At 56.7% G+C, this 26,899-nt stretch overlaps 2 protein-coding genes and 1 long non-coding RNA gene across 11 annotated transcripts; 2 read left to right on the forward strand and 1 right to left on the reverse strand.

Annotated features, from left to right (window-relative positions):
* Positions 1–1,219: 1,219 nt before the first annotated feature.
* SBSN (suprabasin) lies at positions 1,220–6,068 on the forward strand. 2 transcript variants are annotated; one of them, XM_077854778.1, is made up of 5 exons: positions 1,223–1,644; positions 3,103–3,348; positions 4,782–4,853; positions 4,959–5,003; positions 5,889–6,068. In XM_077854778.1, the coding sequence occupies exons 1-5, from the start codon at positions 1,270–1,272 to the stop codon at positions 5,910–5,912; spliced, it is 762 nt and encodes a 253-aa protein (XP_077710904.1). In that variant the 5' UTR covers positions 1,223–1,269; the 3' UTR covers positions 5,913–6,068. The 2 variants fall into 2 exon arrangements, with proteins under 2 accessions (XP_077710903.1, XP_077710904.1); XM_077854777.1 differs by having other exon boundaries at positions 1,220–3,348.
* LOC144287514 (uncharacterized) lies at positions 5,450–18,931 on the reverse strand. The gene is made up of 3 exons (XR_013355304.1): positions 13,698–18,931; positions 9,540–9,738; positions 5,450–7,611 (listed from the first exon to the last, which is right to left on the reverse strand). It is a non-coding gene; the product is annotated as an uncharacterized LOC144287514 (long non-coding RNA).
* DMKN (dermokine) lies at positions 12,250–25,766 on the forward strand. Of its 8 annotated transcripts, none has more exons than XM_077854781.1 (21): positions 12,251–12,837; positions 13,083–13,289; positions 13,393–13,449; positions 13,724–13,774; positions 13,886–14,074; positions 14,546–14,602; positions 14,996–15,091; positions 15,326–15,376; positions 16,679–16,726; positions 17,361–17,414; positions 18,330–18,380; positions 18,524–18,571; positions 18,765–18,812; positions 21,027–21,083; positions 21,380–21,427; positions 23,099–23,146; positions 23,267–23,308; positions 23,634–23,702; positions 24,743–24,766; positions 24,875–24,922; positions 25,433–25,766. In XM_077854781.1, exons 1-20 carry the CDS (start codon positions 12,460–12,462, stop codon positions 24,920–24,922), a joined length of 1,671 nt encoding a protein of 556 aa, XP_077710907.1. In that variant the 5' UTR covers positions 12,251–12,459; the 3' UTR covers positions 25,433–25,766. The 8 variants fall into 8 exon arrangements, with proteins under 8 accessions (XP_077710910.1, XP_077710916.1, XP_077710907.1 ...); XM_077854783.1 differs by having other exon boundaries at positions 24,875–24,918; XM_077854784.1 differs by lacking the exon at positions 16,679–16,726 and having other exon boundaries at positions 12,250–12,837.
* The last annotated feature ends 1,133 nt before the right edge of the window (positions 25,767–26,899 follow it).

Here is a 26,899-nt window from a genome sequence, read left to right on the forward strand (position 1 = left end):
TGACAGTCTCCTGCTGCCCCAGGTCCTCGGCCCCTCCCCGTGGCTGCCTCAACCGGCTTTTCAGGAGACACTGCGTCCTGTCCCAGCTCATGGCAATCGGTCCTCTGCCCTTGCCCAAGGGCTGGGAAGCAGGCAGCCAAGGTTCTGTTATGAGAATGCACCCTGGCTCCAAAGTCTGTAACCCTCCCCGAGGGGCCCCCCACTACTCTGGGGACCCAGGCACCCTTCTCTCCATCAACATCTGAGACTCAGGCTCGGCCTTGGCCTCTCGTCCCTTGGCTTCCCTTAGCAAGCGTACTATGTGTACTTACATCACGTACCTTTTGGGAGTGCTTCTTTTAATCCACTCATTTGTTCAATAAATAAATATTTACTGAACCCCAGGCAATGTTCTAAAAATTGAGGATATAGCAGTGACCAACACAAAAGCCCTGTCCTCTGGAAGTTCACAATCTGATAGGTGAGGCAGACAATATAAAAGATAATTTTGGATCGTGGTACGTGCTTATAAAAACAAAAGGATGATATCACCCAGGATAACTGAGGGATGGCCAGGGAAGGTTTTTTTGAAGTGACATTTGAACCAAGAACAGAACGAGAAAGAACCCACCACGTGAAGATGTGAGTTCTGCCTTCTAGGCAGAGAGGACAGCAAGTGCAAAGGCCATGAGGCAGGGATGAGCCTGGTGTGTCTGTGGGCTGGGGAGAAGACCTGTGGGGCTGGGATGTGGTAAGAGTTGGGATGGGGGGTTGTCAACAAGAACAGAAAGAGCAAGGTCTGATGACTCTCTCAACTCTCCAAGAGTGTACTCCTCCCCGTTGACTGTACCTCCCATCTTCCCAGATTCTTGCTGCTGCGGAAACAGGATCCTTCCATCCCCTGAGAGGAGTGAAGAACCAGCCCTGGGTCCTGGGGATGGGGATGACTGGTGGCGTTGGGAGAGAGGAGGCCTGGATAGTGGGTGAGGAATGAAAAGAGGAGGTGGTTGGAAGGGCAGACATCTGGGCTTTGGGGTGGAGGGCCTGAGCTGGGCAAGGAGCAAAGAAGCCACGTGAGTGTTCTCCACTCATGACTCACCTTCTCTTCCTCCTCCTCTTCATTGCTCAACTCAAAGCTCCCTGGGAAATACCTCCCTGACTGGGGACCAAGTCAATGCCTCACAGGGGTAATTGAGTCATGAGGGGTGGAGAAGAGGGAGGGAAGGAGAGTATAAATAGCAGCTTTGCTTCCCCAGCTCCTCTCTGCATCCTCCCCAACCTGCCAACAACATGCACCTTGCCAGTGTGGTCAGCTCCTGCTCCCTCCTACTGCTATTGGGGGCCCTTCCTGGATGGGCGGCCAATGATGACCCCATTGAGAAGGTCATTGAAGGAATCAACCGAGGGCTGACCAATGCAGAGAGAGAGGTGGGCAAGGCCCTGGAAGGCATCAATAATGGAATCACTCACGCTGGAAGGGAAGTGGAGAAAGTTTTTAATGGACTTAGCCACATGGGGAGCCAGGCCGGCAAGGAACTGGACAAAGGCGTCCAGGGGCTCAACAGCGGCTTGGACAAGGTAGCCCATGAGATCAACAGTGGCATCGGACAAGCAGGAAAGGAAGCTGAGAAGTTTGTCCATGGGGTCAACAACGCTGCTGGACAGGTTGGGAAGGAGGCAGACAAAGTGATTCAGGGGGTCCATCATGGGGTCAACCAGGCTGGGAAGGAGGCGGAGAAGTTTGGTCAGGGGGTCCACCATGGGGTTAACCAGGCTGGGCGCGAGGCAGAGAAGTTTGGTCAGGGGGTCCACCATGGGGTTAACCAGGCTGGGAGCGAGGCAGAGAAGTTTGGTCAGGGGGTCCATCATGGGGTTAACCAGGCTGGAAAGGAGGCAGAGAAGTTTGGTCAGGGGGTTCATCATGGAGTTAACCAGGCTGGAAAGGAGGCAGAGAAGTTTGGTCAGGGGGTCCACCATGGGGTTAACCAGGCTGGGAGCGAAGCAGAGAAGTTTGGCCACGGGGTCCATCATGGGGTTAACCAGGCTGGAAAGGAGGCAGAGAAGTTTGGCCAGGGGGTCCACCATGGGGTTAACCAGGCTGGGAGCGAAGCAGAGAAGTTTGGCCATGGGGTCCATCATGGGGTTAACCAGGCTGGGAAGGAGGCAGAGAAGTTTGGTCAGGGGGTCCACCATGGGGTTAACCAGGCTGGGAGTGAGGCAGAGAAGTTTGGCCATGGGGTCCATCATGGAGTTAACCAGGCTGGGAAGGAGGCAGAGAAGTTTGGTCAGGGAGTCCACCATGGGGTTAACCAGGCTGGGAAGGAGGCAGAGAAGTTTGGTCAGGGGGTCCACCATGGGGTTAACCAGGCTGGGAAGGAGGCAGAGAAGTTTGGTCAGGGGGTCCACCATGGGGTTAACCAGGCTGGGAAGGAGGCAGAGAAGTTTGGTCAGGGGGTCCACCATGGGGTTAACCAGGCTGGGAAGGAGGCAGAGAAGTTTGGTCAGGGGGTCCACCATGGGGTTAACCAGGCTGGGAAGGAGGCAGAGAAGTTTGGCCAGGGGGTCCACCATGGGGTTGACCAGGCTGGGAAGGAGGCAGAGAAGTTTGGTCAGGGGGTCCACCATGGAGTTGACCAGGCTGGGAAGGAGGCAGAGAAGTTTGGTCAGGGGGTCCACCATGGGGTTAACCAGGCTGGGAAGGAGGCAGAGAAGTTTGGTCAGGGGGTCCACCATGGGGTTAACCAGGCTGGGAAGGAGGCAGAGAAGTTTGGTCAGGGGGTCCACTATGCTGCTGGGCAGGCTGGGAAAGAGGGAGACAAAATAATCCAAGGAGTCCACCATGGGGTTGACCAGGCTGGGAAGGAGGCAGAGAAATTTGGCCAGGGACTCCACCATGGGGTTAACCAGGCTGGGAAGGAGGCAGAGAAGTTTGGCCAGGGGGTCCATCATGGAGTTAACCAGGCTGGAAAGGAGGTGGAGAAGTTTGGTCAGGGGGTCCACCATGCTGCTGGGCAGGCTGGGAAAGAGGGAGACAAAATAGTCCAAGGGATCTATCCTGGGGTCAACCAGGCTGGGCAGGAGGTGGAGCACTTTGGCCAGGGAGTTCACCATGCCGTTGAACAGGCTGGAAAGGAGGCAGACAAAGTGGTCCAAGGGGTCCACGATGGGGTCAACCAGGCCGGGAAGGAGGCAGAGAAATTTGGCCAAGGGGTCCACCACGCTGCTGGCCAGGCTGGAAAGGAGGCGGAGAAACTTGGCCAAGGTGTCCACCATGCTGCTGGCCAGGCCGGGAAGGAGGTGGACAGGTTGCCGCAGAATGTTCATAATGGGGTCAACCAAGCCGGCAAGGAGGCCAACCAGCTGCTGAATGTAGGTGAACAGGGGTGGGGAAATGGGAAGAAGGGGCCGGGGGAGGGAGAGGCTAAGCCCTTGGGACATTGGGGTAGTCCATGTAGCCTTCATTCAGTCAGAGAAGCTCAGGGAGCTCTATGATCGTGTTCCCTTTCTTCCTCTTCATCTCCCTACAAAGGAGCTGGGGCTCAGCTGGTCAGATGGATCAAACCATCTTGTCCGCCAAGCCCTGTATCAGACAGTGTGAAAGGGACCCAGCCCCACCTTCAGAGAGCTGCCCTCCTAGTTAGGGGGTGTAAGGAGAGGAACATGGGGTCTCTCCTGGGGAAGAGGAAAGAGTTACTGAGTCAAGATCCCGTGCAGTGCAAACGGAGTGAGTGTTGAGAAAACCCAGAGCATCAGAGTAAGCGTGAGGAATGGCTTGGAGAGATAAGCCCTATTCTGTTTAATTTTTATAACAAGCCTCTGAGGTAGTCAGGGTGAGGATGCTGACTCCCCGATTCTTAGATAAGGAAATAGAAGCTCAAGTGAGGTTTTAAGGGGATTTGCCAAGGGCAGGTGGCTAGCACACAAGGGTTCTTTCTCTTCCCCGCCCCCACCCCGTCGGGGGAGATCTCCTGGAGGATTTCTGGAAGGGGAGCATTTCTGCTGAGGGAACCAATACTGGAGGCCCGGGGGAGGCAAGGGGTGCCATTCATAGCGGAACAGGCATCAGGGGGGCACTTGGGGAATAAGAGAAGGCTGACCCCTGCCTGCCTCAGTTCCCCCTCTCCAGTCTCCACGAGGAGTCTTGAGGACCAGCCCAGACCTGGAAGCCGATAGCTACATGGGCGGCCAGGCAGGGACCCAGGGCTGGGGGGTGGGGAGGAAGGGACCCTGCAGACAGTGTGCACGGTAGACGAATGGGCGCTGCGTAGATGGCAGTCTTCACTGGAAGAGGTCAGGAGAGGGAGGGCTGTTCCGGGCTGCAAAGCTGGCCACAGCAGCAGCGGAGGCACAGCTGAGTTTCGGGGGGTAAAACGAGGACAGGGATCAACTGAAGTTAGGGGTCAGGCGGGAGGGTGTACAGAGGGCAGAGCTGGGGTCGGGGCTGAGGTGACTGTGGTCCTAGGATTTGCATGGATCCTCGGGGTCCCCTTTCCAGTTTCCAGTCAGGCTTTTCTCAGCAACGGAGGGCATTTCATTAACTGAAATAAAAGGGAATTGGGGGAGGGAAGACTAGTCAGTAGGGCCAGACATCCTTCCAGGCTCTTCTTCCCATCTCACAGGATTCCCGCAGTGACACGGGCTTTGGGTTTTCTTTCCGGACAATGAGCGGGGAGGAGGCTAGCCTATGCCTCCCATCTGGGCCCCAGTCACCCTAGAGGGCAGCAGGTCACTGGGGGAAGAGGAACTTGGGAGACCCCCCAAGGGCTGAGGGGTTGTAATGAGAGTCTGGGCTTGGTCCGCAGGGCGCTCATCCAGGCGTTTCCACCGGCCAGCACCAGCACGGAGGGGGCGCAACCACCACGTTAACATCTGGAGTAAGTCTCCCCAGCTCGGGGGGCCTGGGAGGGGAGGGAGGGGGCCCTCCTGGGATGGCGGTGGGGCACCTGCTGGTGACCAACCCTCTTGTGCTCCAATTCCAGGCTTCGGTCAACAGGCCTTTCATCAGCTTCCCAACTCTGTGGCAGGTGAGTGCCCGCGGCCGGTCAACCCGTGTGCACTGTCTTGGGAGATGTTCTCACGCCCCCTTCCCTCTGTGGACAGACTCAGCCTCGCAGAAACCATCCGACCTGTCTCCCAGCTTGGCCTTCCCTTTCTTCCTCTGCTCTTTGTCCCTCATCCCCCGCTCTCCTCTTCTGGCTGCTTTCCATTCCCTCCTAGGCAAATGCAAGCTGGCAATACGGACCCCGGGATGGGGGGCGTCCAGGGAGGCTGCTGAAGCTGCCCCCTCCATGTGCTCACTGCTTCTCATCACTCCCCTCGATCCCCTCCCTCTCTCCCTCCCTCCTCCCACTGTGAGTCCCTCTGCTGCCTCACAGCAGTGTGCCGGGGAGTGGGAAGCTGCAGCTCTGTCCTTTCCCTGGCTGACAGGACCACCCCCTCCCACCCACCCCCACCCCGCTGTGAAGGCTCCTGTGGGACCCTGGCCCCTACTCTGGGCCCAAAACGAAGTCCTAGCTTTGCATTTCTCTCTGCATTTAGCATGTCAGCTGCTTGAGACTGGGGCAAAAGGATGAGGGTGGGGAACAGCCCTGTGGTTGGGCCCAGAACCCAAAGGCACAGCCTCATTTATTCCTGGGCTGTGGGGAATGCCAGGGGATCCCCTGAGGCAAAATGACAAGGCCCTGGGCTCCCACACAGCCCCTGGCACCCCTGCCTGGGAGGGCTGGCTCCCTGTTCTTCCTGAACCCAGGAGCCACCTTCCTGAAGACATTGCCTGGAACATAAGCTACTCCTAGGCCCGGGAAGCTAATGCCAATGTCCCCCTCATTTCTCTAGGGGGCCGGAGGGCAGAGGTCTTGATCCCCTCAGGGCTGTGTTCCTGCATTCATTCCCTCTCTCCTCTCTTCCAGAGCATCGCCAACATCATTCTCTAAACTGATGCACTGGCCTCACTCAGCAGACTGACATTCCTGTTGTCATACTGGCTGAAATGACCTGGGGGACCTGGGGGTGGGGGGGACAGACTTCCTGAGTCCGTAAGGGGGCTGTACTGGGATTTGTGAATAAATATGACGCCTTATATACTCTCATCATAGTCCACTCTGCTCCCCGAGGAAGGGCTGGTGGGGGGAGGCTTCTCTTTTCTTGCTATTTTGCCAAGGGAGTTGGGGGCTGGTGCACAGGGGGGCCGAGCTGGAGAGTCCAGGTCAGTAGGGCCAGATACAAGAGGGTGCTCGCAGGGACAAGCCACGCTTCGCTACTGTGCAAAATCTGTGCGTGCTCGGCATTAAGAGGAGCATCTGTGCAGAGAAGGCCAGCAGCGGGGGCAGAAGCACCAGGGAAGAGAATGGCGGGAACCTAGGTGGAGCCCAAGGCCGGAGGTGGCGGGGAGCATCCTCATGTGGGGGGTGTGGCACCAAAGGAATAACAATGATAACCTGTATTTATTGTGCAATGCTGGGCTCCCTGCTGGGTGCTTTCCACGCATGACATCACCGAATCCTCCCAACCCCCCAGTTAGGTAAGAGGCTCTGGTATTGCCCCTTTTTACAGAGAGGCACGTGGAGGCTGTCGCAGGTTAAGAAACAAGGTCACATAGTCAGGAAGTGGAGGGGAAACGGCTTGAGAGCTCACAAAGCATATTCTGAAAATACAGATTTTTTTTCTGTTTGGCATCAAGTCGTGGGGAATCGCGCATAGGGGAGACGGAAGAGATGCGTGTGGGAGATCCAAGGTGCAGGGGGGAGGCACACGGACGCCCGGAGGCCGGGCCTCTTTACAACGGCGACAACGGGGGACACAGAAGGCCCGGTTTTCAGGTGCATGGTGCAGCTCCTGCTCACTGAGCACTAGCTAGCTCCCAGGGCTGCGGGAAGAGCCAAAACCATTTAAGCCTCTCACAGCCCAAAAGGCAGAAGCCCTCTTGGGATCCCCATTGCATGGATGAGGACAACGGAGGCTCAGAGGGGCCAGCGCCTTGGCTGTCCACCGCCAGAACCGGACCTTTCACAGTTGCCTAAAAAGTCTCTAGAATGCCCGCCGAGCACTGGCCTGGGTGCTGGGTGCTGGGGCACGTGCACGCCTATTAGGACCATGGGCCTGTGGGCAGCTTCCTTTCCTTCTAGGGGCCACGATTTCCTACTACAGATGGGGAGGAGGGTTGTCTGCAGGGGAGGACGACAAACACGGCTCCCAGCACCAAAATTCCATCACCGGTGGGAACAAAAATTGCCCTTGCGGGGTTCCCAGGAAAGCAAATACAAAGCGATGAATCGGATGCATCGACAAGAAGTAGGCACCACCAGGAGGGGCAGGGGCTGCACGTGCACGATAACGGGGACGTTCCCGACGCTTCGCGTTCACTGCATTTTTCCTGATTTGTAGAACACCATCATTTTTGTGACATATGGTCCTTCCCTTCCCCTACAATATTTTTAATTTGAAAAGATTTCAAATGCACCATAAAGGTGAAAGAATTTTATAGCCGATGCCTGCGGAGCCCCCACTCACGGTCTGCTGCTAAGGCGCTGCTCTCCTTGCTTTGTCGCACGCCCATCTGTCACCGTCTATCCACCTAGCCACGCGTCAACACGTTTTGGGTGCCTCTCAAAGTAAACGGTGCTCGTCCGTTTCCTGCATTTTAATAAACAAGAAGCACTCCTTCAGACCCCACATTTACTGAGGGCCTACTACTCTGTGCTGGAGCTCGTGTCCTACAAGCGGGAGGAGGCCCTTCTGGAAAGGGCATATGCGAGGGGATCATTCTTTCCCACAGCGAAAGCTCTCCCTGATTTCCTCTGTACACACATTTTCTTGCTGGGTTTATTTGGATGGGGGTCCCGAAAGTGCTGGAGACATATGGGATAATCCTGCGTGCGTGTGTGTGGGGTCAATCCTGGGAGGCTTCTGGGAAAGAACTGAGCCGGTTTTGAAGGGTAAAGAGGCATGGCTCACTTCTGCCTTGGGGCCTGCCGTCCCCTCCCTCTGCTAGGAACATCCTTGTGTCCCTCTGGCCCCCTGCGTTGGCTCCTCCTCACCCTGCAGGGGCCCTCTACTTGACTGCACAACCCGCCCAAAGGGCTGCCTTTCCCATCCTCTGTCCTGGCACGCTGATCTTGTCTCTTCACAGTGCTTAGGAAGGTGCGATGATATATTTGCTCGTTCAATGTCCATTGTCCCCCTAGACCAACATGTTCCAGAGGAGAGGTCGAGGCCAGGCACGAATGGCCGGCAGCTAACAGAGGGCAGGCCACTGCCTCGAGCAGACTTGGTTTCCCTTTCGGCCATGGAGTAGGTGGGAGCCAGAACCAGGCACCTGAGACGGACAGGTGGAGGCAGGCTGGGGGTGAGGAGAGGAGGGGCCGGTTGTGCAGACGTGATGTGGAGGAGAGGGGAGGGTAGTTCAGGCGGGACCCTCGTTACTGGGTGCGGAGCGCTGACAGGCATGATTCGTTCTCCGTCATCTCTAGCTCCCCGAGCTCCCTGTGAGGCACGTACTGTGACTGTCCCCCTGAGGCCACCCAGCTAGTAAGTGGCGAAGACCTGGCTCCTGGTCAAGAGCACTTCCTTGCTGCTGGTCTCTGCTGGCGAGGTGGCCTGCTTCCCTGGGACCTTCGGGGAGGGGAGGGGGCTACCTCCAAGCAAGTCCTCTTTAAAAATGAAGTGTCTGCGTTCAGGAGGGGTGTGTGTGTGTGTGTGTGTGTGTGTGTGTGTGTGTGTCTGTGTTGTGTCTTTCAAAATTAAACTGCCAAGGAGATACTCCGACATCAACATGGCCAACACCAGCAGGAACACCGAGGGCACACTCCTGGGTGCCAGCCACTGCCCTGGGTGCCAGCCACTGCCCTGGGTGCCTGGCGAGGATTACCTCGCTTCACCCTGGCATTCCTGCCTCCTGACAAGGAAGGTGCTGCTCAGGTGGGTCAAGTTCCCAGCTAGTAAGGGGTGCAGTTAGGGCTTGAAGCCCGGCTCCACGATAGGTACTGCGCACAAGTGAGCCAGCAGATGCCAGTCCGAGGCCCAGGACACCACGCAGGGGAGCGGAGACACCACCCAGACCCAAGGCCTCATCTCCTCTCTCTGCTTGAGTCCAGCCTCCATCCCCCTGACCCCCACGAAGCCTCCTTCCTGGTCTCTGTACCCACCTCCTGCCCCCTATTCCCCCAGCCTGTCTGTCAGAGGGACCCTGTTAACGCTGAGTCAGACCATAGGCCACCTCAGTCAAAACCCTCCACTGGTTCTACCTCATTCAGAGTAAGAGATAAAGTCCTCACAATGGCCCAAGTCCCCAAGTCCCCCGTCTGGGCCGGTTTCTCTTTGACTCCAACTCTAACCCCTTCCCTCCCTCTCCCCCCCTCCAGCCACAATGGTCCTTAAATAGAGTAAGGAGGTTCCTGCCCTGGGGCCTTTGCACTGCTGTCCCTCCACTTGGGATCCTCTATCCCCAGACATCCTCATGGCTCACTCTCTCTCTTCCTCTGGGTGTCAGTTCATAGGTCACATCTCAAAGAGCCTTTCCTGATGACCGTATTTAAGATACTCCGTCTTCTCTAGTCCCTTACCTCCCACTATTCTTCCTCCTTAGTGCTCACCACCTGAGATGCTCGTTGTGCATCCTCCTCACATTGACTGTGAGCTCCCTAAGGAGAGCGATCAGGCGATCCTCTTCCACGCTCTATCCCCCGCGCCTAGAACAGGTGTGCCACACAGCAGGTACCCAATAAATCCTTACGGAGTGAATGAGGTAGTGACTTAGAAAAGCTGAAATCAAAAAAAAAAAAAAAAAAAAAAAGAAAAGAAATAAGAAAAGCTGAAATCAGAGGGTCTTGGACATGAGGTCGGGCATGTCAGATTTGTGGATGCCAAAGGAGGGATGGGGACGTAGGAGAAAAAGTTATTTGGGGTCAGACAGACCTGGGTCAAATTCCGACGGCACCACTTTACCACGATCGTTTTCAAATATGCTCTTATGTGTGTGTTTACCAGCCCTGGGCCTCAGTCACCTCACCTGTAAAATGGGAGCGTCTGCTCTCCCCCGCCCCCCAGGTTGTGGTAAGGATTCAATGAGATCACGCACGTGGAAGCACTTAGTCTTCTATCTGGTTCACAGCAGGTATTTCATACATATGCCTTCAGACCACACGAGGTGACCTCTAGGTCCAGAGATGTCTGAGGGTAGTTCCCCCAGGAGGTAGAACATGGGCGTGCATGGGGGGGTCTGGGCCCAGGAACATGGCTTTGAATAAGTCTGAATCACACTGCAAGAGCCATGCCCTTTTCTCAGTTTTCTCTGAAGCTTTCTGATTATGTTAGAGAATAAGACTCCATTTCTGTGCTCGTGTGCCCTGAACACCTCCCTCATACCTGCTAACCTCCCTTTTGACCACAGGAGCTGCAGCCAGCTATAATGTAACGTCACTGTGTGCTTCTTCGCTATGTTTTCTGGCACTTTCTATTTAGGGGCAAGTGATCCCGGCTTTCCACTTGCAGTAGCAACATAAAATAAACTTAAGAAAGTAAGCTGGCTTAAAGAAAAGTATTAGTAATAGAGGTGGGTCAGAGGCAGCTACACACCACGGCGAAGGTGCTGTCCCACGAGGGAAGCGTGGGAAGGAGTCTCTGAGTCACCAAGTGCTCTGCCTCCAGCCCCCTGGTCCTGCCCCGGGAAGTGGAAGCACCAGGCTCAGGGGCTGGGGGGCCCACCAGCAATCTGGAGGCCTCAGATTTACTCCTGCCCCCTGCCCCCACCCGCCACAAGGGCCCAGGGCAAAACCACAGCCAATTCCATCCAGAGAAGAATGAAGGTTTGGGCAAGCAGGAGGAGGTCTGAGACCGATGACCACAGAAAGCGCCGGGAGTGGGCCTTGGGAGTGGGGCAGGCCTGGGCTTGGCCATTCCCGTCCGAGCTCCAGCTTCTCTGTCTCGAAACGGGGCAATGAGACGACTGTCTCCCAGGGACTGTGTGAGCCTTGAAGTGCTTAGTCCAGCGCTGGGCACACAGAGCCCTTGATAAACTGGAGCTGCGGGGACGATTATGATTATTACCACTACCACCATTATCATTGTCATTAAAAAGAGGTGGAATAACAGGGAGGTAGGAGGTGCCCAGGACAGACAGGGATGGTGTTTACGCAGCGAGAGGTGTTGGATGTTACAAGCTGGGGTGCGGGTGCTGGGGTGGAGAGAGACTTACAGAACATTGAGAAAGGCGGATGGAAACCGGCCCCTCCTAACTAGGTGATGAGTCCCAGTGATACAAGGCCCCGGGGCCCTGGGAGCAGAGAAGCAACCCCGTGCTGGACAGGGGTGAGACCGGGAAGATGCCTGAGCTCCGTGACCTGAGCTGGGATGGGGGGGGGGGGCATGCTACTGACCCAGGGCTCTGGGGGGAGGTGAGGCAGTGGGGCGTGGGGACTCAAGTTGGTCCCCTGCTGGTGCAGTCCAGGCCCTGGGGAGCCTGGGGATGGGTGGGGTGAGCAGCAGCCCCAGTCCTCTCAGGAGGCTCTGAGCTCACACACGTGCCCCTGTGGGCCAGGTAAACAGGATGGGTGCCTGGGTCAGCTGCTCCCTCCCACTCATCCCCTGGGGGTGGCTGGCCCGCCCAGCTCCCTGCTCCGCACCCAGCTTTCTCAGCCAAGAGCAGCCCGAGCGCTGAGACGCCCTGATGACCACTCTCGGGCTGGCCACTTCCTTCCTTGGTACCTGGGGTTCCCACTGAGGGCAGGCTCACAGCTCCCAGACTCTGTGGGCTGGAAGGTGTGGGAGAGTGTGAGGACAGTCACCTTTAGGTGGCTGAATGGGAGGGAAGAAAGATGGGAGAGACAAAGGCCACCAAAACTGAGAGAGCAAGGCCAAGAAAGGGCACCTGCTTCTCATCCCGGTGCGCCTGGCCCAGGATGGCTTACACCTGGCGGGGGTGGGGGGGAGGTCCTGCTGCACTGGATTCTCTACGCTTGCCTCCTGGTTGGGTTGGGTCCTGCCTGTGGTTCCTTTCTCCTAAGTCCTCTCCACACCACCACCTCTAGGAGACACCAAGCACCTATCTCCTCAGATGCCCCCATCTCCACCCTGCGCCCCAAATTCCTGGGGTTGGGAAATCGGAACACTTTTGCACCTGCCTCATCCCGTTTCTTCCTCCCCAGTGCTCCGGCTCCCTCTCTGTTTCAACACAGACTCTCAGACTCACAATTATGGCTCATTACCCTATCGGTGGCTGGTCCTGAGTCACGAGGGAGGGACTCTGGGCCGCCCAGCCGTGTCACCTTCTCCCAGGCCACAGTATAAGGAGTAGCGGCAGGGAGGAGGGCCCTGGAAAGGCAGGGGAGTCTGGGAAAGGAGAGAGAAGGCTGCGGACTCAGAGGGAAGGAGAGTAAGTCAGGAGGAAGAGAACAGAGGAGGGCACACAGACACGGAGGAGGTGGAAGGGCAAAGAGAAGAAAACTCGGGTGGGAAGAAGACAGGAGGGAGAGGAGTGAGGCAGAGATGAAGTCAAGGGGCTCCCTGGCCTGCCTCCTGCTGGCCCTGTGTCTGGGCAGTGGGGAGGCTGGCCCACTGCTGAGAGGAGGGGAGAGCGCCGGAGTGGGTGCTGGGGAGGCCCTGGGACACGGGGTGGGAGATGCCATCGGACAGGGGGTGGGAAATGCCATTAGCCAAGGAGTCAAAGAGGCTGCCGGCCAAGGGGCTGGAGAGGCGGCCGGCCCTGCAGCCCGGGACGCCGTGGGCCGTGGCATCGGGGAAGCGGCCCGTGCCCTTGGAAACACCGGGGGTGAGGCTGGCAGACAGGTGGAGAACGTCATTCGACATGGGGCCGATGCTGTCCACGGCTCCTGGCAGGGGGCGCCCGGCAGCGACGGTGCTTGGGTGAGTAGCTCCGGGCGAGGAGGTGCGCGGCGGTGGGCAGTCGGGGTGAGAACCTTGGCAATCACTGCGAGGATGGCTTGGCCTCCTACGTGCCGCTGCCCGGGCTGGTTTCCCTCCACGCCACGGTGCATCCCGCCTCCATCACGCTGGGGCCCCTCTCCCTGCCTTCGTCCTGCTGTGCCTGCCCTCCCGGTCCCAGACGGGGAAGGTCACCCACACTCAGGGTGGGCATGTTGTTCTTGCAGGGAACCAACGGCCAGCCTCCATCTGGAGGCCACGGCATCTTTGGCTCCCAGGGTGGCTCTGGAGGCCACGGCCAGGGCAATCCTGGAGGTCCAGGGACCCCCTGGGGCCAGGGATATCCTGGAGGCTCAGATGGCAGCTTTGGAAACCACCCTCAGGGAGGCTCCTGGGGCCAAGGAGGCTCTTTCCCTTCGGGGACCAACGCTCAGGTACAGCAACCACCCGGGCCCTGATGCTTGCCCCCTCTTGCCCTTCAAGCTCCCCCCATGTGTCCCTCATCTGGCGGGACACACACCAGCCTCTTCTCTGCAGGGGACTGTGGTCCAGCCTGGGTACGGCTCAGTGAGAGGCAGCAACTCGCATTCGGAGGTAAGCGGGGGAGAGTCTGGGGGAGAGGCCGTCCGGGTGCTGGGTGTGTGGGACAGAGAGTAGGACAGAGGAGGAGGAGAGGACGGAGGATGCGGGTTGAGGTACCAGGCAGATTGCACAGGGAGGCCGGACGAGGGAGCGGAGAGGGACGGGCGTGGGGAGAGACACACGGGCAAAGGGGGCCAGGCCGCAGGAAGCCGGAGGGCCCGGCCTGTGGCGACGGCTTCCACGGAAGCCTGGAGACTCACCTGTCCCTGGAAACTTCCCTCCGCAGTGCACTAACCCCCCGCCATCCGGCTCGGGCGGCAGCTCCGGCCACTCCGGGGTAAGAGGACGGGCGGGCGGAGGCACCGGGCGCAGGGAACCGGCCCCAGCAAGAGAGGGAGGGGAGGGGGGAGGCGGTCAATCTTCACTCTGGTCCCTTCCTGCCCCTCAGGGAGGCAGTGGCGGTGGCAGTGGCGGCAGCAGCGGCGGTGGCAGCAGTAGCAGTGGCGGCAGCAGCGGCGGTGGCAGCAGCAGTGGCAGTGGCAGCAGCAGCGGCGGTGGCGGCAGCAGCGGTGGTGGCAGCAGCAGCAGTGGCAGCAGCAGCGGTGGCAGCGGTGGCAGCAGTTACGGGCCCAGCTGGGTGAGTCGTGCTCGGCCGCTGGCCCTCCCGGCCTCGGCAGCCTCCCAGCCCCAGCAGGCCCTCCAGGTTGAGGTGCCCCCTGCCACTCACAGCTTCGCTTGGGGGGCAGGGGGATGCTCCACCTCCGTCTAACCCAGGATTCCTGTTGGCAGAACCCACCAGAGCCGGGGGTGGCAGAGGGAACAGGAGCTTGGGGAGCTCCCAGGAGACCCGGGGGCTGCAGGGGGAGGCCTGTCACCCACGCGGAGACAGGGACACGTACAGAGCTGGGGTGCAGGCGACGCTGATGAATACAGGGCACACGAGGCCCCTCTAGGGCTGAGGGGCCAGGAGGGGACCACGGCCTGGCAGCCGGCCTCGGGCAGCCCTCGGGTACCCGGGAAGGGTCTGGGAAGCAAGAGGACAAGGCAGGCCACATAAGTGGCTTTAACTGATCGCTCCCCATACTACCTGCTTTCTCCCCCAATCCAGGACCGTCCCTTAGAAAATTCTAGGAATTTTGATCAGAGCGGCTACTCAGGCTCCCAGGTAAGGACTCTTGGGGTCCCTTCCTCTTTCTAGGTTCCAGAAGAGGGAGGGGTGAGGAGCAGGAGGGGGAGGACAGAACGGGCCCTCAGGTGGCCGGGGTCAAGGCTCTGGAGAAGTTAGGCTCCCGAGGTTTTTCACTTCTGGCATGTGGTAGGGGGGAGAAGCCCACAGCTCAGAATCCCCAAACTGTCCCACATTTCCAAATACACTTGGCCACACCTGTCCTTTGTGCTCCGAATAACTTCCCGAGGTGGCCGGTGGCTAGTGGCTAACGATGGGAAGAGAGGGAGGTTGGGCAGAGGGGAGCAAAACAGATCGCTAAGGCCCTGGCAACTATTTGGTCCCCGTCGAGTCCTTCTAAGAGCCTCCGTGGACTCTTGCTCTCTGCCACAGGGACACAATACCCCACAGGGACACAATACCGGCTCTTCCTGGGCGAGCAGTAGCAGCGGAAGTGGTGGCGGAAGTGGCAGTGGAAATAAACCGGGGGTGAGTGTCTGCTGAGCGCTCACCTGCATGGATCTGCCTCCTGTCTCTGGAGGGGAGGGGGAATTAGGGGTGCTGAGGCCTCTCGGATGAGGGGGGAGCTGGGAGAGCGATGGTCAGAGCTGAGAATGGGGTTGAGGTGAGGTAGCTGGGGGGTAGCCTTGGGGCTGCAACGTGGAGGCTGGGATTGCCATCTGGGTGGCAACAGAGGGAAAGCTGTCCCTCTCTCTCCCACAGTGTGACAGCCCAGGGAATGATGTCCGCGTATCCGGAGGATCTGGGGGTCAGGTGAGAGCCAAACTTGGGACTGTGCCCACCTCTAAGGCTAACCTCCATCGCCACCCCCTTTTGTGGGGGAAGAAACCAACCGCTTACCCCTACAAATATTAACAATCTCCAAAGTAATAATTAAGTGCAAATCCTTGTGTGATGTGCCTCACTTTGTACGGTGGGCGGGGCTGTGAAAAATCACATAGAAACCAGCCCTTTTGGAAACATAATCATTGCAAATGACCTGCACCCACCTGGCCAGTGAGCAGAATTCAGTGGCCTCTTTGACAACATCCGGAAACTGGGTTTGGAAAGAGTGTGCTTATTCTGGAAGTCTGGGCTTTCTGTCAGCCCCTGCAGCACTGACAAGAGGAAATGTCACGCTAGGGTCCCCACGAAGCACCTAGAGGTCTTGTGAAAATGCAGCTTCTGAGTCAGCAGGCCCGGGGTGGGGCTGAGATTCTCGTTTCCACCAGGTTCTGGGCAAGGCTGATGCGTGCTGGTGTGCGCGTCGCCATGGGGAGAAGGCTCCCTGAATATTAGGCTCCTCGGATGTTAGGGATCCTAACCTCTATGGGTAGACAGGTGTCAGGAAAATTCCCGGCTTGTGAGTCTATTTCTAGTTTTTTATGTACCAAAGTCTTCACTATGTAGTCAAATACACTAGTCTCTTCTATGGCTTCTGCTCTTTCCTTCTAGAACTATGAAGACTTCTATAATTTCATTTTTTTTTCCTATTTAACTCTTTAATCTATCTGGACTTGACTTTTCTGTATTCAATCCAGTCACATTCCGCAGTTCAGCTCGACTTACCCCACACCTTGGATCAGAGGGGTGTGCTTTCTTATGAAGGGAAAACCGGATAAAAAGAGAAGGCGGGGGGTGGGGGAGGAGAATCAGCGAAGTTTAACGAAGTGCTCCCCGCACCCCCAAATACTTAACTGGTGTTCCCAGACACATGCATTGAATTATTCACACCACTGATGTAAACTGTCACTTGTAAATGCCTTCACATTTTGGGAGAGTTTCTGGGAGTTCTATTTTGTTAAGGTGACTCATCTGTTCTGTGATGCTACTTTCTTTATGGCACATTAACAGCTGCCAGTACAAGTCCTCCTTTGTTGCCCGTCTTCTCCAGTGTTTTCTTACCGATTCTTAAACATTTATTCTTTTAGATGAACTCCAAGATTATTTTGACCAGTTCCAAAAGAGAGTTCCACAAGGAGTTTTAAAGGAATTGTATTAAGCCAATACATAGATGTGCAGGGATGGACCTAAGATCTAAAACAATGATCTCTGTGGCACTGTCTCATCCCTCAGGGCTTCGGAGGAGGACAGGGAGGTCCTGGCAGCTCTGGTGACATCAGGGTAAGGAGACGACAGGCCTTGAGAGTAGAGGCTGGTGGCGGGAGATGGGTTGGAAGTCAACTTTGCAGTAGCAACGCTAACAGAGCACACAGTCCCGCATCGCAGGCCGGTTTTGAGCTTAGCTCGGGGAAGTCATCTCAGTCCTGGGCAAGTGGGACTCAAGAGGCGCCTGCCTCTAACTTAGGAGGAGGCGAACCAGGCTACTTCACTGACTCTCCAGCCAGTGTCACCTTTCTGACCAATGCAGCACATCCACCCAGATTGCGTCTTGCAATTCGAATCAATTTAGTCCAATTTTGTCTGCCTCAAAACCAGGGGACAATTCACTTTGGTGGCAAAGGCCGTTCCTGTTGGGTTTTGGGCAGTTTGCAGAAGTGAATAGAAAGAGATGGTTATGCTGCCAATGAGGATCGTAAGTGAGCAGTAACCCAACCCACAGGAAGCTGAAGCAAGGTTTGCCAAGGGAGATGGGGGTACCCTGGGAGAAGAGCCTCCCTGGGGCCCTGGGGAATCCTCTGCTGTGTGCCTGCCTCAGCCCCGATTCAGGAGTCTCCTGCCCACATCCTGCTGGCCTGCTCTCCCATCCTTCATATTCCCCGCTTCCCCACTGACTCTTCGTTTTCTCTCTCTGCAGGAAATAAGCAAAGAGGGTGGTCACCTCGTTGGGGGCCCCCAAGACAATTCTCAGGTGAGCAGGGATGGCTTTAGGAGAACACTGAGGGGTGTGGAAAAGAAACGGGAACCTCAGTATCTTTTCGCAAGCTGCTCCGACTCTGTGTCGAGTGACCAGACTAAGACAGGGGTCTGGGATCCCTGTCTCCTTGGTTCATCCATTCTCTCCCTTCTTCATTTTTTTTTTTTTACCTCCCTTCTTCAAACTGTGATCATCATTGTGTATTATCACTGCGAGGGGAAACATAGCCAAAAGTAACAGGAGAATGGTCAGGGGGCTATTTTTGGAAACCATACTTAAGAAGGGTTGACAAGTGGAAAGCAGTGACCTCTGAGTTAGAAGGTGGGGGTTCAGAGGACAGCTGTCTCATCTGTCATCTGAGCATCTTCAGGCAGGGCAGTCGACCTTCTAAGCCTGGGCCTCCTCCTGGGTAAGACGGGGACGGCAAAACCTAACCTGCATAACCCCCCAGTTACTGCAGAGCTTTCCGCATCATAACCAGCCCGGGGTGGTTCAGGATCCGGACGCTGGAGTCCGACAAGGAGACAGATCCTGAGGCACGCTGCTGGACGGCTCTCAGTTTGCTTTCCTCACCTGTAAAGTAGAGACGTCTCCACCCAGGAATGTGGCAGGATAAGGCACCAGGCCAGGTGCACGGTGGGACTACACATTAGCTCCTAGCAGTGTTTTGGGGGACAGGTGACGGGATGGGGAGCAGAATAGGAAGATGATTCAAGGGACTGGGCAGGGTCACTCTAGAAACAGGTGGCAAATCATTCCGGGAAGATGGGGTTCCTAGCTGCTGTGTGAAAAGGAGAGGAGGTGGCTTTACACAGAGTACACAGAGCTTGAGCAAAGGCAGAGACGGTGGGCCAGGAGCAGGGTGACAGGCACAGGCCTTGAACATCAGTCCCCCACCTTCCTACCCAGTGGCACGGGTCCAGTGGAGGAGGTGAAGCTGTCAGTGGGATCAATACCTTGGTGAGTGGAGGCATCACCCCACCTTGGGCCGGGACCATGTCAAGTGATCCCTGCCTCCCTGCCTGACTCCCAGAGCTCCTGCCTCGGCCTCTTGCTCACAGGATGGGTTCCTACTCTCATCTCATTTCTCTTTGGTTCCTTAGAACTCTCAGACGTCTGCTGGGCTCTTCAACTTCGACACTTTCTGGAAGGTGAGTTTGGCAAGATTGCTCCGCTCACTTTCTTTTGGAAAAGCAAACCTCTGTCCCTCTGCCCCGCAGGCTCAAGTCTTCTTTCCAGAAGGACCGACCACCAGTGGTGGCCCTTGACCTCTTGCCCCAAGGCCCTGAACTAATTACTTTACAACTCAATTTGTTATTTTCCATTTTTTTTCCCTCTCTGCAGAATTTTAAATCCAAGCTGGGTTTCATTAACTGGGATGCCATAAACAAGGTAAGGGCTGGAAGGTCGTGCCATTCCGATCTTCATGGGAGAGGGAAATGGAGAAGAAGCTACCTGCTAACCCCTCATGTGGGAAGCTAGGGAAATGATGATGGTACCGGGAGTGTTTTGTCCAGTGCACAAAAAAAAAAAAAAAAAAAAAAGAGACAAAAATAAAGAAGTAGGGGGCAGAGCGAGAAGGGGGTGGGAGTTTGGAAAGAGCCAGGAGTCGGGGATGAGAAAGGAATGGGCCTCTTTTGTGTCTCAATGTGCAGACTGAGCAAGTGTCAGCCTCAGTTTCTCCTTTGAGATCTGGAAGGTTAAGGGGAGAGTGAGGAAGCCTCATTCTCAGGACACCACAGAGGTAGCAGAGGCAGGGTAGGGGATGCACTGAACAGTCGGGGGAACTCAAGAGCCCAGGAGGACTGATGCCAGGAGAGAAGGGAAGGGAAATGACTAGGTACTCAGCGCCTGCTGGGTGCCAGACTTTCTGGGCACGTCATCTTAGGAGGCACTTAGAGCCCAGAACCCCCCTTCTTCTTCTTCCTGCCCACCCCTCCCACATTCAGGGGAACCCCTGGCCAGGCTGATTTGACACCCGAATAGCAGAGGTGCCTCCAGAGTAGAGGCGGACCCACAATCCCAGCACCCACCAAAGGCAGACGTTGCAATTGGCAGCCCACTGCTGTGCTTTGTTTCATTCACTGTTTTTGTTTTGTTTTGTTTTGAACACTATGAATTGGCTGCCAGATTTTAAAAACTGAGAGCTTTTACAGAATGACTTGGAATTCCAGTCTCTTGAAAAATGTGGCAACACCGGGCACTCTTTGCTCAGCTCCAGCGGGCAAAAGCTGAACGGCGCTGCTTCTCTCCAGCAGCCACATGCCCGCTGCCCACCGCAGTGACCCCGAGTAGCTCAGTTTCTGACCCTTTGCACAAAAGAAGGGCGGCAAGGAGCCCTGCCCTCTAAAATTCTTGGGGGAAACAAGGCGGTGGTCCGCAGGGAGGCGGAGAGAGAGCCCCATGCTCAGGCAAGGCCAAGTCTGCGCCTTGGGGAATGAGGTGGGAGAGGGTGAGATGCTGGAGGCAGAAGTCCCCAGCTGTGCTCCATTCAGGTTTGGATGAAAATGACGAAAATAAACTGTTTCTGTTTTATAGAGAACGGGTGTCTGGCAGGGGTGAGGCTCCTTACCGAGGACCGCAGGGAGACGAGTCCCCTGAGTATGAGGCACTTAGGGTCAGAGGCACAGACTGATGCTTCCCCAGGGGCCAGGAAGGCAGCAGACATTCCTGCACACCTAGGGGGGCAGTGGAGGGGGAGCTCACAGTTAGGATTCACTGGGGGCAGCTCTAGGAGGAGGGCCAGAGAAGAGGGGGAGCCCGTGTCCTTCACAGGGAGGGAGCTGAACCCTGGGGCCAGAGGGAGCAGTGCCAACAGGGAGCCGATACGGAACAGTTCCTGCCAAGTATGAGGTGTTCCATTGCAAACTGGAATATCTGGATTTGACTGGATGACAGCCGTGGGCAAAAAAGATCCCTGCAGATTTCAGGAGCAGAGAGGCCTGATCCACCCCTGCTTGGCCCATTAAGCCCTGAACTCTTATTCCTTGAGCTCCTTCTTAGAACTTACTTCTTTGCCCAGGACCAGAGGAGCTTTCGCACCCCGTGACCTTCAGACAAGGAGCTACCAGATGGATGGGAGCCCCCCTCCCACCCCTTCTTAAAACCCCATTATCCACCCCTAATTGCAACCCTTACCCTTGAAATAAACCTTAGCTGCCCCACACTCCTGGTCTCTGCTCCTTTCTTAAGACTCCACTGTTGCTTCAGGGGGGTTGGAAGGGCCAACTGTAGCCCCATGGCTTCGGGAAATGGGCTGGGGCTGGAAGGGCAGGTAAAAAGGCGGGAAGATCTGAGGGCAGGTCCTGGTCCCTAAGGTTTCATTGCAGTGGCCTTCTGCCAAAGGCTGGGGAAGCAGGGAGACTGAAGAGTGGGGTACCTGTGCTGGGGGCGGGGGGCTGGTTAGTGGCTCCAGAGATCTAGCCTCTCTCTCCCTCTGCTGCCAGACGGAGTTTTCTGGTGTCCCTAAAAGTCACCCAGCTTCCCCCCCAGACCTTAGCCACGATTAAATTCTGAAGGCTGAGCGATGGTGATGGTGGGAATAGGGGCGTAGGTGAGCAAGGGGCTGGGCTCCCAGCTCACCTGCACCCTACCTTTCCTCCGCAGGGCCAAGTCCCACGCCCCAGCACACGCGCCCTGCTCTACTTCAGCCGACTCTGGGAGGTAGGAGAACTCTCACTTTTCAGAGAACTAGGGATCCTGGTCATCTGTCCCTCTCCCCACCTCCCTCAAGCTCCAGCCCACCTGTCACAAAATCTGCCCTCTTCATTTTTGAGATGGGCAACCTCACCCGAATGCCATCCGAAGTGCTAACACCCTCAACCTCCGGTATGCTTATCTTCATCTAAACCCAAACCACACCCAGGCACCCAAACCCACTCTTGCACATGAGCGTGAAACTTTCCAACAAGCTGCCACGCTCCCCACTGAGGCCCACTCACCTCTTCTCCTCCCTTCAGGACTTCAAACACAACACCCCTTTCCTGAACTGGAAAGAAATTATTGAGGTAAGGGTAGCAGAACCTCTTATTTTGGGGTTAGGAAGCTCAGATCCAGGGACGGGAGGGTCCGGGCTCTTGGCACGGGGCCGGCGGATTCAGTCCCTGTTGCTGACTTTCCCCACTGAGGGAGGGCACCTCCCTCCCTTCCCACTCTCCTCCCTTTCTGCAACCGAGTGGGGGTGGGGTAGAGAGAGGAGCTGTGAGTCACTGGAGAAGGAGTAGGGTGGGCGGTCCCCCCTGGGATAAAAGCTGAGGCCAAGGGCTGGGGCCTCCAGAGGCGCAGGAACATGAAGCCAACCACCATCTCTGCTCTGTTGCTGCTCCTGCTGGGGGTGTCCTGGCTCAGGGGGAGCCACAGCTGGGTGGGTACTGCGGGGTGAGCAGGTGGTGGGGCCTGAGCCGGGGGCCTCTCTCAGGACTGGAAAAGGGGTGTCAGGGAGGAGAGCTGAAAGGAAACTAGAGGCCTTAGGGGAGCAGGTCAGGCCATGGTCAAGTGTGAGCAGGTGCAGCAGGTCGGAATATCCAGGTTCTGGGAAGGATGGGCAGAACCTCTGGGTCCTGCAGAAGGCCACATCTTGAGTCTGCATGGCCATTGGCCTTTGGGCACAGAGGCCAAGGCTGCCCATTCACTCATGCGTGTGGGCCAGGCATGTGAGGCTGGACTGTTGCCGGGGCGGGGGGGGGGGGCAGCGGGCAACAAGGGTGGAGGTCAGGGCCTCAGATCAGATGCATTGTCACGCACTCATGAATGACCCATGTGGCCATGTCATCTGATGGAAAGCTGATTTTTAATTGTTTGTAACTAATGTAAAAATGCAGACCAAACAAAAAATGTCTGGAGGCCAGTGGTCAAGCAGCTTGTGACCTCAGTGTTAAGGCTAAGAGTGGGGCTACAATTCAATGGGAGTGAAGTCAGAGTTAGGAGGAACATCCTACCCCTGTGTGTGTGTGTGTGTGTCTGTGTGTGTGTGTGTGTGTGTGTGTGTAGAGGTGGGAGTCCTGAGTGGAGAAGTGGTGGTTGCAGCAACTAAACTTCTCCCCTGCTGCTGGAAAGCTACCCCTGGCCCTGCCCGCGGAGGGGAGATGGCCCATGCACCTGTGCTGCGGCTCGCGTGGCTTCGAGGGCTTTCCTGTATTTCTCCCCCTTCTCTCTCTCTCCGTGGGCCGCGAGCCAATCTAATCACCTCACTTTGCCTCTGTTTGCTGAGGACAACAGCCCTCCTTTCAGGAACCCTGCGGGAACAGTGTTTGAGAACAGGGATTGTGGGGCCAGGGAGGAGCAGGGTTCTGTGCTGGCGGAAGGTGGGTTGGGGCTGAGGGCCGGATGGGCGCCAAGGGAGCCTGTGTGGGTACCGCTTGCCGTTCCTGCCCAGTCCCAGGCCGCGGCCTCGCTGCAGGTGCACCGGGGGTGGGGGGTGGGGGTGCTGCCTCGCTCCCGACACTGAGTGTGGAAATCTGTCCTGTATCTGTCGGGTCATCAGCGTCCTCCAGGCTCGCTGCCTTCTCTGGAGGCAGTGCTGGTCCTGGGCCGCGGAGTGGGGTGCGGCGGGGTGCGTGGGTGCTGGTGCTCCCACGGGCGGGCAGAGCCTAGGTGGCAGGTGGCGGGAGCCCCGCGAGTGTGGGGGGCCCGGAGGACCTCGGGCAAGGACGCCCTCACCACGGTCCTCTCCCTTCCAGGGGGCCGATGCGACTTCGCTCCAGAAGAGGTCGGGCGGTGCTGGTCAGGTGAGTCTCCGCCCTCAGGCTGCCTCGGACGGCCGGGCCCGGGCCCTCTCGGTCTTGTTCTCGGGCTGGCCCATCTGACATTCTCTCTCCTGCACACCCCCCTTTTTGTCATTTTCTCAGTCTGGCGCAGGATGGCAGGAGGTGGCGGCGGTGACTTCCAAGGTAAGACATCTGCCACCTGAGCACCTGACCCAAACCTCACTGGTCTCCTCGGTCTCCTGCCCTCATCCCCCAAGTAACCCTTGAGGAGCTGGGAGAGGTACCAGGGAAGGGGGAGGCAGGGCCGTGCGGACTAGGACCATGAGGGAGGTGAGGCCATGGGCTCTGGCTGCCTGAAGATTCTATGGGACAACAATGCATGACACACGGAGGGAAGGCCGGGGGCTGGGAGAGAGGTCTGGCCCAGGCCGGGAGGCGGGTGCTTATTCCACCAAAATGCCCTCATCCCTTCTCTCCTACCTGCCCGCCCCTCCGCTTCCTTCCATAGAACCCCTATAACCAGCAGGCATACCCTACTCCCGCTGGCGGGCAGTACTCAGCCAAGATCCCCTCTAAGGTAAGACTCCCTAATGCCCGGTTTCCCCACTGGGGTCTCTGATGGGGGCGAGGGAGGGAGGCTTTCATGGCCAGTCTTAGCTGAGCCCGAATCCTGTTCATTTCAAAAGTCAAAGTCTCATCTCTCTGCCCCTGGGGAGGGAGACTCGGGCTCCCTGAGAGCTGTTTGGAGTGGAGGTGAAAGGTCCAAGGTTCTTCATTCCCACGCACTCAGAAAAAGTTACAGGGGGGCAGCGGCTGCATCACACGCCCTGGAGAAAAATGGGAACCAGCATCCTCTCAAATAGGGACATATGACTCTAAAAAACCCTCACATGACACACATCAGGCAGCCTTCCCTCATCGTGTCTGCTCTCTTCGCCTCCTTGACTGCTGTGAACTTTCGTGGGAGGGGCGGAGAGTGAGAGGAGGACACGCGAGTTAGGGGAGACTTTCCCACCAGCTTGTGTTGCTGGGAAAATTAATGCTTTGTTTCACAAAGGAAATTAACAGAAAAAAAGAAAAAGCAACCAAAACCCTGAGAACTTTATTGCGTTCAGTTGCAAAGAAAGCGATCTTATAAATCCAGTAAGTGAATGTGCTAAATGCTAATGAGGCTGGTGAAGAAAAAGCAGGTGCTCTTTCCCTCCATCTCTCAGAACCAGGGAGCCCTGGCCCTCGGGGCTTCTACCGAGAGCTCAGGAGCCACCCACTGACTGGAAGCAGGTGAAGAAGCAGTCAAGGCCGCCCATGGGTGTCCACTTGCCCATATTTGGGGCCGATTTCTATCCACCCAGCAGGCAGAGGGACACCTACCTACCTACCTACCTACCTTCTTTTCACTCTGCTGGGTCAGTGTGTGCTCTTCTTGGGTACAACGTACTTAGGGTGATAAATCTACTTTGAAAGAAAGTCTAGGGGCTGAATGTCCACCTTCAGACTCAAGGACCCTTGAGATAGTCTCGGTCTGAGCTGCCCCGGCCACCAAGCCCTTCCTGGGCCCCGAGCACGTTGCAGACGCCTCTGTGGCCCCACATCACCTCCTCTGATCTCTCTTTACAGGGGGGAGTCACGCCTTCCTCCTCGGTGAGTAGTGGGGCGGGGAACCCGTGGCTCCTGGGAGAAGGGGTGTGAGGCCAGAGGTGTGCGGGGGGCCAGGGCCACGGCCACTCAGCCGTTCTCCGCATCCCGCAGGCTTCCCGGGTGCGGCCTGGCCTGCTGCAGTGGGTGAAGTTCTGGTAGGTGAGTGTTGGAGGGAGCTGCGCCAGCCTGATCCGGGGGCCCCGCATGGCCACCCCAGGGGCAGGCCTGGGATCTCGGCATTTGCTTTGCTTTGGGCGGATGCTCTAAAGGCATCGAGGAGGCGACCCCCGCGTGGAGCAAGACTCACAAGGAAATGACCGAGGACATGTGTGAAGTACCCGCTGATGCTGAGGGAAGGCCGGCCAGAGGCTGGGCATGCAGGGACAGCTGGGGAGAGGCGGGGGGCGGGGTGCGCGGCACAGTCAGGTTTGGGGAGCTGCAGAGAAAGGCTCAGGGGCAGGAAGAGTGAGTCTCCAATGAGGAAAGGGTGATGGATTAACTTGGCAGAAGGGCAAAGTCTGTCTTACGGAGGCGCAAGAGTGAGGGGATGTGCAGGTGAAGCATCCCCCCCCCCAAGAAACTGTGGGAGCGCAGAGGCTGGAAGAAAGGACCCCCGGTTTCAACAGTCACGAGTAGCCACCTTCTACCATTTGCTCTTTTTTCTTCTAGAAAATTATTTCCGATCACGACGGAGGCCCCAACCAACGTCAGTCGTGAAGGAGGCCACCCGCGCCCCGCCCCCAGCTCTCTCCCTGCGTCAGGCTTGGTCTCGGTGCCGACACCTGCTTTTTCCAGGTTGGGGACCTGGTCTGTCTGTCCGTCATTTCTTCCAACGGCGCTGTGGTATCTCTTTGTCCAGCAACCTCATTGGACGAATCTGCCACTTTCCTCACCTACTCCGTGTTGTGACCTGAAGTCACTGTGACAATTCTTCAGAAGAAGTTTCCTACTGTTGAGTTTCTTTGTGGAAATCAAACATAAATCTTGTTTCCTTAAGATTTCACACGCTGTGTTCTTTCAAATTATGCTGATGGCCAAGATCAGGGAGGATGGAGGTGATTCAGGGGCAGATAACTCGCCTTCTTGCTGAGAGTGGTAGACCAAATGGGGGGCTAAGACAGGTAAGACCTGGGTGGCCCTGTCAAGCAGTAGCTAGTTGATCTCACTGTGCCTCAGTTTCTCCATCCGTCAAAAATCATCTTGGCCCACCCTGTGCCTGAATGCCATGCCCCCCGCAGCTGACGCACTCACAGGTGTTTTGCTAGCCTGAACAGGGAAGTGATTCACATCAGGAGGAGGGAGTAAAGAGGTTTTTCAGGAGAGGAGGCCCACCCCAGAGGGTCAGGAAGGGGGCAGCAATAGCGGGATATATGCCTCAGCCTTGTAAACACATGGAAGTATGGATGAGGTGGTGAACTTAGGAAGTTGTGGGCAAGTGGCTCTTACCCAACCCAGTGCCTTATCATATGCAGTGTCTTTGGGATGCAGACAGAGTGATAGAAACTTCTACTCCATTAATGTGCCAAGGAAACAGGCAGAGGTTCTTGGCACAGGCTGAGCCCAGGCTTATCCCAAGCCTAGGAACTCTGCAGATAGGCCTGGAGAGTCTGTATTTGAGTCTCTGAGTCAAAGTCCCATCAAGGCCATGTCATGTGCCCGAATTAGGGAATCCCCACCACTCATCCCTGACATCCCTGCAGGGACCCAGGAAGTAAAAGGAGGGCAGGAAGCACCCTGCCAGCCCAGGCGATTCCCTCTGAGACTGCAAGGCACACACAGCTCCTGTTTGCCTTGGTCACTGCTCCATCCCCAGCACTGACCACAGGGCCTGGCACAGGGTGGGCCTCAAATGGTTGATGAATAAATAAAAAAAGAAACCTGGTCCAAAATGGATTTGGGGAAGCTGTTTTGATCAAACCCGTCTGGGTGAGAGAAAGATGAGGACTATTCCTTTGCTCTGCACCCTACTTTCACTTTTGTCCTTAAATTGGGGCCACCACTTTATAGACACACCTCCTCGTATCCTGCTCTGCTCTATTGCATTTTGTAGATACTACATTTTTTACAAATTGAAGGTTTGTGGCAACTTTGCATCAAGTAAGTCTCCTGGAACCAGTTTTCCAATAGTATTTGCTC

The sequence above is a fragment of the Canis aureus genome, chromosome 1, assembly GCF_053574225.1.
Source record: "Canis aureus isolate CA01 chromosome 1, VMU_Caureus_v.1.0, whole genome shotgun sequence".
NCBI classification, from domain to species: Eukaryota; Metazoa; Chordata; class Mammalia; order Carnivora; family Canidae; genus Canis; species Canis aureus.